At 44.0% G+C, this 9,588-nt stretch overlaps 1 protein-coding gene across 2 annotated transcripts; it reads left to right on the plus strand.

Moving 5' to 3' along the window:
- The first annotated feature begins 1,279 nt into the window (after positions 1-1,279).
- Positions 1,280-6,446, plus strand: MRPL15 (mitochondrial ribosomal protein L15). 2 transcript variants are annotated; one of them, XM_060116231.1, is made up of 5 exons: positions 1,280-1,444; positions 2,273-2,427; positions 2,854-2,965; positions 5,349-5,472; positions 5,933-6,446. In XM_060116231.1, exons 1-5 carry the CDS (start codon positions 1,337-1,339, stop codon positions 6,268-6,270), a joined length of 837 nt encoding a protein of 278 aa, XP_059972214.1. In that variant the 5' UTR covers positions 1,280-1,336; the 3' UTR covers positions 6,271-6,446. The 2 variants fall into 2 exon arrangements, with proteins under 2 accessions (XP_059972214.1, XP_059972213.1); XM_060116230.1 differs by lacking the exon at positions 2,854-2,965 and adding an exon at positions 3,007-3,172 and having other exon boundaries at positions 1,282-1,444.
- Positions 6,447-9,588: the final 3,142 nt, after the last annotated feature.

Consider the following 9,588-nt stretch of genomic DNA (forward strand, 5'->3'; position numbering starts at 1 on the left):
TAGGGAAGCCGATACTTTTGAGTGAAAATATTGTTATGTATTTTGTGCTGCAGATATTCAACTTTATATTATAAAAAATACTACTTATGTAATAGGAAGCAAAGTGTGAATCCTGGCTCTTCTGCTTGCTATGAGACGTCGTTCAAGCCACCGCCCTTGCCAAGTCCGAAAGGTAATAACATCTACCCCACGAGGGGTTGTTTAGTTGATGAATCGAATGAGGGTGACTCAGCACGCGACTGACACATAGCCAAGCGCTCAGCGTGGCTCCTTCATTGTTAACAGCAAGTGAAGTTAGCATGTCTGTGACTTGGTCAAAGCAACATAGACGCACTCGGACAGGATGCAGTTTGCGTCCTATTCACGGGTTGGTACCAGCCAGACATTGTAATAGCTCGACCCTGAGTATTATTTTCGAATCTCAGGGTTGCCAGCTAAAAGTCGGAACTTGCCATCTGCCTCTACAAGGATGAAGTCAGTAGCCACTGCAGCCGCTGACCTCCAACACCCCATGAAAAGACTTGAGGGCTGAGATAAGGAGTAAGGCACGCTTTGCTCTAGGAAAACTAGTAGAACAGGCTTTCAGATAGGCATTTTCAGAAGATTTTATGAGCCCCAATTCTGGCATCTCCTTGTATCTAGAAGAGCACTAGAATCATTAACGGTGACATCTGCTCCTTGTGACCAGCAGCAAGCCTCTGCCAACATGTGTGCTTGATGACACTACCTCCCTTCACGTAAATCACATATATACTGACCTTCTCCGGAGCAGTTCCTCGGAGCTGAGGGGCTATCTCCCAGGCTATAGCCCTCATCTTGCCCCAAATAACAATTAACCCACAACTCTCCGTTGTGCAACTCGTTTCAGAGGACAGGGCGTATAATTGGCTCAGCTCCAAGCCAGTACTTCAGCGCCCAGGGTATCTTATTCTGGGCCCCACGTGGAGCTCGGAGAAGACCCTGCGCCTCTAAGGACCAGACTGGGAGACATACCAGGCCAGTAACTCCAAGCCCTCTAACGCACACCGTTTTCAACGCGTGCTTTGTGCGGCGGAAGAGAACGCAGCACATTCCAAGCCAAGGTCAAGGCACGACCTCTCAAAGTAGGATCCCATCCCCAACGAACTAAACATAAAGCCGGCGCACCGCGAAGACTACACGATCGCACACCTGTCGCCGCCGCGACTGCACCCGGCTCCCGGCATGCCCCGCGGCCGGCGGCGCGGCGCGGCGGGCCTGCAGCACGACAGGGGCGGGGCCTCGGCCGTAAAGCAGCGCCGGAAGTCACGCGGTTCTAGCGTTCCGGCGTCTTTGCGGCTTGGCGGGCGCGCGGGTCATGGCCGGCCCGGTGCGGGGCGGAGGGCCTCAGGCCCTGGACCTGCTGCGGGCCCTGCCTCGTGTGAGCCTGGCTAACCTGAGGCCGAACCCGGGCTCCAGGAAACCGGTAAGGCTGGGGGCGGTGCGGGGGCCCTCGGGGTCGCGGTTTCCAGAGGCGCTGGGGGAACCAGAGCCCCCTGAGCCCCTCTGCTTAGGTGACGCGGGAAAACCTGCCCAAGTGGTCCCAGTTCTCGGTAAGGTTCAGGTTTAGAGGCTTAATTACGTTAATTAGGGCGGGGGAGCGAGGTCGCAGGAAGTACAAATGATTGTCTCATTTAAAATTGGGATTAACGTGGAGTGCTTTTCCATCATACCTTATCTTCATGGGAAAGATTTATTACGTTTGATGTCTCTTCTGCAAATCATTGAATATAGCTAGAAAAGCTGTTATGGACATACTGTCACTTTAAAAATCAATTCATTGCTTTCCTGAAGTGACAGGATGTAAAGTAAGAAAAATATTTTCCTTATAAATTGGTATTTAAATAAAACGCTGTATATGGGTAACAATGGCATATTGACAATTAATTCCAAAATAAACGCGCTTGCGTATCATACAAACTTTGCTTGTTGTGGATGTTTAATTATACAATTTTTTTCAGTTCCAACCTGTCACACTCTCCTTTTCTTCATCTCATTCTTGGAACTTTCCCTTTGAAACACAACTTGGAGTTTGGTTGCAAGAACTAGCTACATCTTCAGAGGCAGAGTTGCTCATGTGGAGTGTTTGGACTTCAGAGCAGCTAGGATGGTGCCTGGCACATAGTGGGCTTGGCTAGTCCTGCTTGGTTGGATGAATGAAGGGCATAACCAAAAGATACAGTGCAAAGGTGAAATGAAACGCAATTCAAAAAAGTGCATCTGTACGTCATAAAACATTCTTCTTTTCTTGCAGGAAAGACGACGAAGAGGTCAGAGAAGAGGCAGGAAATGTGGCAGAGGCCACAAGGGAGAACGACAGAGAGGAACCCGACCCCGGCTGGGCTTTGAGGGAGGCCAGACTCCATTTTACCTTCGAATCCCAAAATACGGGTTTAATGAAGGACATAGGTAAGTTTGCTTTGCTTCTTAGTGTAAAAGTACCTAATTCTCACTGAGAGTTACCTAAAAATAGGTTGGTAGAAATTTAAATCCACTTTGAGGCAAACTTTCACTGCTGTTTCTCTGAACCAATTTTGGTAATGAAGTTTAGCCTGAATTGGGGAAAAAGCCAGACATTGCACTAAGACTTGCAAAATGGAGATAATGGTGCCTGCTCGCGAGGTTTAGGGCGATTACATATATAAAATCTGACAAATTGTCGTCACCCAATAAATGGTAATCACCATTACTTTGAGTTCCATTAATGTATAATTTACATAGTGGGTTAAATATTTATTTATTTGTGTAAATGAGTGAAGTAGATGCCTAGTCAAATAGTTGTTGGTGAAACAAAGTAAGTACTTACTGGTTTTGTTTCATTGCCCCCAAATCAAGGAATATTACATGTTTATGCCATACTCAGGGGTTTTATTTTGTTAAACCATGTAAATTGATGGAGGAAAACCCAGGACAAAGCTCTGAGTTGATCTGGAGATCTTGCTGGAAGGTAAGTCTGAGTTTTCCATCTACTGTTACTTTCTTGTGTAGCTTCAGACGCCAATATCAGCCTTTGAGTCTCAACAGGCTGCAGTATCTTATTGATTTGGGTCGGGTTGATCCTACACAACCTATTGATTTAACCCAACTTGTCAATGGGAGAGGTGTGACCATCCAGCCATCTAAAAGGGATTATGGTGTCCAGCTGGTAGAGGAGGTAAGTCTGAATTCGATTTTTTTGGAGTTACGTAGATGGCTATTTCTGATTTCCATATAATCGACACTCTGCCTCTTTTATTTTTATCCCTTTTGAGTTGTCATAAACATTATGTAGTGGCGATCGTGTTATACTCGTGGTTTTAGAAAGCTGTATGCAGTTGGTGGCGGGAGGCAAGGGCGGCTCTGTTCCCTGGACCTGGGATGTTCTTCTCTTGTGTACCTGTTCATATTTCTCCCTCACTCTCTTTGGTTCTCTGTTCAAATGTCATCCTAGTAGGAAGATGTTTTTGACATTCTTTATAAAGGAACATTCATACCCTCATACCCGACCGTCTGCCTTATTCTGCCCAAAGGATTTTTCTTTGAGTGTATGAACACCTGACGTTTATTACCAAGTAATGCATTTATTTTTCATTGTTTTCGTCATTGTGATGTCAGCTCTTTGAGAGCAGGTACTTTGACGCATTGCTGTATTTTGAACATTGGAAATATTGGCTTGTGATAGTCACTTAGTATTTATGGAAGACAGAAATGAACCAAATCCAGTTCTAACTGTAGGAAAGCAGTTTTCTATTTGTAGAAGTTGGCCAGGAGTTTCATTAGCAAATAAACTTGTAGATTGTTAATCAACTACCCGTTTCTTGTATGTCAGTAATGCGATATTGCTGTGTAAGTAACTTAGTGTCCACTAGAGGGAAGCATAGTTTATGGGAAATCCTTTTAGATTCCTTTGAAAAAGTACACTTGTGGATAAAAGTTTTCCAAATAAGATGATTCGAAGAGAGAATACCAAATACACCATTAAGCCTCAGTATTCTACGTGAGGCGTATAAGGGAACACAATTGTAGATTAACATATGGAAAAACCCATGACCTCACCAGACATTAATGCACATCCCAACAGCTTTCAGGCATGTGTCTTTTAAACTAGCAAAAATCATTCTGAAATCTACACCAGGACATTGATTGAATAAGTACAGTTATACATTATTTACAGCTCTGTAAACTGCTTGCCCTTTTCTGGATTTCAGATTTGTAGTAAATAGTGGATAATAAGACGCTTTTGCTCTTTCAGCACAACATTACCAATTTGGGAACAGAAGTCCTAAGGAAAAACAAAAGAAACCTAATAGATATAATGAAATGCTAAGTATTCTTCTTATAACACTGAAAATGCTGGAACTAACCCCAATGCCCAAGGATAGGGAAATGGTTAAGCAATCTGTGGAATAGTAATTAGAAATCTCAAATAATATGGCAAGACTTTGTTTCATTGAGTCAAAAGCGCCATTGACTGTAAAAATGCCTACCAGTATCATAGATGGGAAAAATGTGAGAAAATGTGTCTTAGAATTGATGGAATATTTTGAAATTGGGAGCCAGCTTGTTTCGGCCGCACCAAAATAGCAAAAAAATTTTTGTTACTGCAAAAAGAATGGTAGTGCCACCATCCTTTTATTTTGTCAGGATCTGTTCTGAAGTTAGAGTAAAATATAGCACATCCTAATGAAAGTGCCCAGACAGGACTTTAAAAAGCTGAGTACTATTTTTATTTTTGTTGTTGTCTCTGCCCCTTTCCCTAGAGGGGCCTGGCCCCTCCCAAGCTCGGATACTTTGTTCTTTTGCTGGCTCGAGCCCGCTTGCCCCCCCTTTAACCAGCTCTGGGCCTCTTGCTTACTTGTGGGTCAGGAAGGTGAGTTTTCATCTGTGTCACGCGCATAATGTGGTTAGGAACGCAGGCGCTGGGACACTAGACCCCCTGGCTTTGTGATCTCGGGCAAGTTGCTTAACCTCTCTGTGGTTCAGTGTTGCCGTCTATGACATTGGTGTGGCAGTGATTCTGTTGGTTTAGAGTTGTTTTGAGGATTAAACAATCTGCTGTTAATGAAGTAATGGGAATGTGTATTTATGTTGGTGCCCGCCAAATGCATAAAATGGAATTCTAGTCATCCCTGCTCCTAGGGAATGAAAATTGGTAAAGTAAGTTGGCCTAAAAAAAATGTGGAAGAATTTGGTGTTTGATAGGACCTCAAAGCAGAGGTATTTAAAGTAGGAATAGCTGTCACGTTGCAGGCCCTTTAGAGGAGAAAACACAGTGTAGAAGGGAAGCTCATGTAATTAATTCACTTGTAGCCAAGCCATCTCCTCACAGACCTTGTTTTGACGGGTGACAGGGTGCTGACACCTTTAAGGCAAAAGTTAATATTGAAGTACAGCTGGCTTCAGAGCTGGCCATCGCTGCGATCGAGAAGAACGGGGGTGTCGTCACGACGGCCTTCTACGACCCTCGAAGCCTGGGTAAGCTTGTTGCCTCGGGGTCTCGTGCTGACTGTCACACAAGGGTTTGACTTGCTCTGCAGCCCCCTTGGCTTCCTGTTTGAGGGGTTTCTACTACTGGTGTGGCTGGTGGCACTCTGCCTTCTCATACACCTCAGCCAGTGTGTCATAAAAGGGTTTTGTTTTTTAAAACATGGGGCTTCAATATGCTATTTCCCACGTTTAGAAATTCACTCCCTGTTGGTGATCCAGGAGTAACTTGTGACTTTCAAGATGCAGACTTTTGAAAGTCAGGTGTTGCCATTTGCTTACATAAGACAAACCTGTTTAATAATAATAAAAAAAAAGTTTTGGGAATTAAGTTTTCCTCTTGGAAATATTTAAAAATTAATAATTAAAAGAATGCCATTATTAAGAGAAAATCATTATGTATATAGCCAGTATTTGCATCTCTCTCTTTCTATTTAAACATTTTTTTTAGAAATTCTGTGCAAACCTATTCCATTCTTTCTCCGTGGACAACCCATTCCCAAGCGAATGCTCCCCCCTGAGGCACTGGTAACCTATTACACTGATGCAAGGAATCGCGGTTACTTGGCGGATCCTGCTGAATTTCCTGAAGCGAGACTGGAGCTCGCCAAGAAGTACGGTTATATTTTACCTGATATCACTAAAGACGAACTCTTCAAAATGCTCAGTACTCGAAAAGATCCAAGGCAGATTTTCTTTGGTCTTGCTCCCGGGTGGGTAGTGAATATGGCAGATAAGAAAATCCTCAAACCTACGGATGAGAATCTCCTCAAGTACTACAGCTCCTGAGTTCCTTCCAAGAGAGCAGATGGTAAAAGAGCACCAGAAAGGGACTGAAACACGTGTGTTTCCCGTTGCATTTGCTTAATTTGTAATTCTGCAGATGTTGGTGTTTTCTGTGTAATCATCTCTCTCTTTTTTATCTAAATTAAAATAAAAATATAGTAAGCAAGGACTGCATAGAGGATCTGGTGGATCTGTGTGCTTCTGTCTCCGTTCTGAGTTCCCTGGTTCTCTGCCCAAGGAAGAGTGTAACTCTTAGTCAGTTTCCAGTTGAGTTTTCCATCATCTTTCCATCCAGGTCTTGTCTTATTGTTGCAAATCAGAGTGAAGGCTCAAGTGGGATGGGATTGCTTTGTCGGCTGCTTGGTCAAGGTCAGAGGGCTGCTAATGAGCTGGTGAGCCTCTTACTCGGTAGCCGCGAGGAAGCGGTGCTGCCCAGTGTCAAGACAGCAGGCCTTCAGCTTGGGATGATTAAGATGTGGGGTGTGAGTTGAAGGTTTAAGACTGGTGAGTAGCTTCTAAGCAGTTCAATATTTGCTAGCAAAACTGAGACCAAAATTCCAAGGGAATTCATTTTCTCAACTCAGAGTAGACAGAAATGATCAAGCCAGTAACATTTTTTTCCTTGAAGAAGGTAAATGTTCTAATTCTAATTGATACGATTTTACTTATTTCATAGACTTTGGAAACCTTTGTTTTTCAGTCATTTTAAATGCTTTTGAAAAAATGGTCAATGATTATATAAGCCATAAAAAACAACTGGTCATGTGAAAGTTAAACTCAGTTAATTTAAAAGGTTCAGCAGGCAGTAAGCTTATTTAGCTTTGCAAAGTTCTGTTGTATCTAAGCACGTGAAAGCTTAATTTATCCTGATGCAATTAAATCTTGAATAATTCTTGATAATTCTTCAACAGTAGAAATAAAATGATTCTTGCTTTTTTATTTTACGAAAATAAAAAAATTTAAAAACCTAAACGGTGCATTATTTTGTTTCCTTATCTACCTCAAATGTTGCTGAGCTAAGATTCCGTTTATAAAGTAATTTAAGTACCAAGAGTGTATTTCAGTTTTTATCCAGGATTGTTTAGTTTGGCTTGTTATTAAACCATTTCTTAGTACCCAGAACTTATAAGGATCACTACTAGCCCCATCTTCTCGGATAGTCACCTGTGAATTTCAGAGGATGGGCAACAATTTAAAAACATGTTTTTATTTTTCAGAGACACAAGTGACAGGTGTTTTTGAGGGAGAGTGATGGTAAAGCACCAGAAACCATCTACTTTTTCCTATGCCTGTTTTTCTAAACATTTTGGCCATAAAGCCATCTTACATTTCCTATGCCAGGTATCTAAAAAGTTTTACTTGAATGTTGTATATAGAAGAGGAGAGATGGTAGCAAAGAAGAGTTCCAAGGTACAGAGAAAACGTGTTTTTATTGACGATTACAGTGACTAAGAGTCAGGAATAGAATACATTTTCATTTTTTAAAATCACTGGGAAAAGTCCCAAAAAACTTTCTATCATTATAAAAGTAGTCCATGCTTGTTTTGAAGTTATGTAGTACTGAAGTCTAAAAAGTAAAAGTCCCTGTTCTCTAACTGTTGCCCATCCCTGACCTACTACCACTGTTTCGTTTGTTTGGAGTCTCTTCTCCTGAGCCTGTGCTCTAGAGCCCACGAGCCACAACTGCTGAGCCCACATGCCACAACTACTGAAGCCTGCGTGCCTAGAGCCTGTGCTCCACAACAAGAGAAGCCACCGCAGTGAGAAGCCCACGCACCGCAACGAAGAATAGCCCCCGCTCGCCACAACTAGAGAAAGCCCACGTGCAGCAACGAAGACCCAGTGCAGCCAAAAAAAAAAAAAAAAAAGAAAGCATGGACTGCAAATAAAGGCAATGACCTTACTTCTTATTGTTACATCTAATACTGTTTAAAAGACACTTTCCGTTAGGGTAAACTACGCCCTATTCTTAAGCCATTGCTATAGGATCCATTAGGCAAGTCTCTTCACCTTTCCCAATTGTAAAGTGCAGTGACCCATAATCTTTGTATATTACAAGCTCAAATACCGTGACGATTGAGGTGTTGCCTTGGGCTGAGGAAAACTTCTTTGACCTCAACCTATTTGCACAGAAATGAACTTCCTTACATTTAAACACATCCTGTCCTGTGTCCGGCCTGAAGCAGGAGACAAGCCTGAGAGACCACTCGTTTTCTGTGCAGAGTGCCAGCCTCGCTCTGGGTGGGTAACTGCCCCCCGGACGTGCTGCCAGAGGTTCTGTTTTGTGGTTCACTTTGCAGTTGTGTTGGAGGGGCCGGGGTCGCCTCGACAGACAGTTCTTCACGGGAAATGAGGGGGCAGTTAGTCACGTGAAGGTGGATGACGGGGTCTCCTCGCCTTCCAGTCCCAGGATGTACTCGTGAGGCCCTTACGAGGGTCCATGCGCCACGCAAATGACTCAGCTACCCTGAGCAGCAGTGAGGGTGGAAAAGGAGATGACAGACACCAGACTCGCTGAAGTTGGCCGTCTTGGGGGCCTGCAGGTGAAAGGAAGTCCGGATAGAATGATAAAGGGAAGAGTGAAAACAGGAAACAGCTGCCTGGTGACGTGTCACCCTCAGGGCACAGGGGCTTAGTCACAAACAGCTGTATCCTGGGCTTAATCGAATAATCGTGCAGATCATTCTTGGCCAAAACGGGCACGTTCCACAAAATCCGTCCATTCTGCTTTATGAAGCCAGTCCTAAAATCACTGCGTAGCAGGGAGACTCAAGCTGAATTATGTAACAGTGCCGGCTGCTGCTGGTCATTTCCAAGGATGAAGAGTTTACATCACCTGGAGATCTAAGTAGAAAAGCCAGACGCCCTCCGTCTGGATTCCAGTCCTTTCCTGGTGTGTGGCTTCAGCCTGTTTTCAGTGTACGTGGCCTGTGTGGGTCCAAGACCAGAGAAGCTTGAGTTGATATGCATTGGGAAAGATCTTTTCATGCCTGGAAGTAGTAACTGGATTTCCTTGGTTTATTTTCCTTTTTGAATGTTAACTTTATTCTTTGGAACGTGGAGTGGCTCTGCAAGGGTGGAGAAAACACCAGACAGCAGCAGAGGGACCCAGCTCCGCGTGCGTCAGAGAACAAGGCATGCTCCCTGACTTGAGTTAGTGCGGATTCTGGTGGCCGCGTCTGGGAGGCTTTGCTGCAGACAGTGTGCCAGGCGTGGCGTGGTCTTGCACGTGTAAACTTCAGTGCAGCTCCAGGCTCCAATGGCAGCCGGATGACCTGGGGCGCATCCTTTAACTGCAACACCCTCTCCTGTGGTTGGGGG

The sequence above is a fragment of the Mesoplodon densirostris genome, chromosome 13 (genome assembly GCF_025265405.1).
Source record: "Mesoplodon densirostris isolate mMesDen1 chromosome 13, mMesDen1 primary haplotype, whole genome shotgun sequence".
Taxonomy (NCBI): domain Eukaryota; kingdom Metazoa; phylum Chordata; class Mammalia; order Artiodactyla; family Ziphiidae; genus Mesoplodon; species Mesoplodon densirostris.

What these genes read in the sequence shown, in the direction of transcription:
- MRPL15 (XM_060116230.1), top strand. Translation starts at nt 1,337, where the DNA reads ATGGCCGGCCCGGTGCGGGGCGGAGGGCCTCAGGCCCTGGACCTGCTG. An exon ending in GTGTCCAGCTGGTAGAGGAG is followed by an intron (nt 3,173 to 5,348) that starts GTAAGTCTGAAT and finishes GACGGGTGACAG; the next exon opens with GGTGCTGACACCTTTAAGGC. An exon ending in CTACGACCCTCGAAGCCTGG is followed by an intron (nt 5,473 to 5,932) that starts GTAAGCTTGTTG and finishes CATTTTTTTTAG; the next exon opens with AAATTCTGTGCAAACCTATT.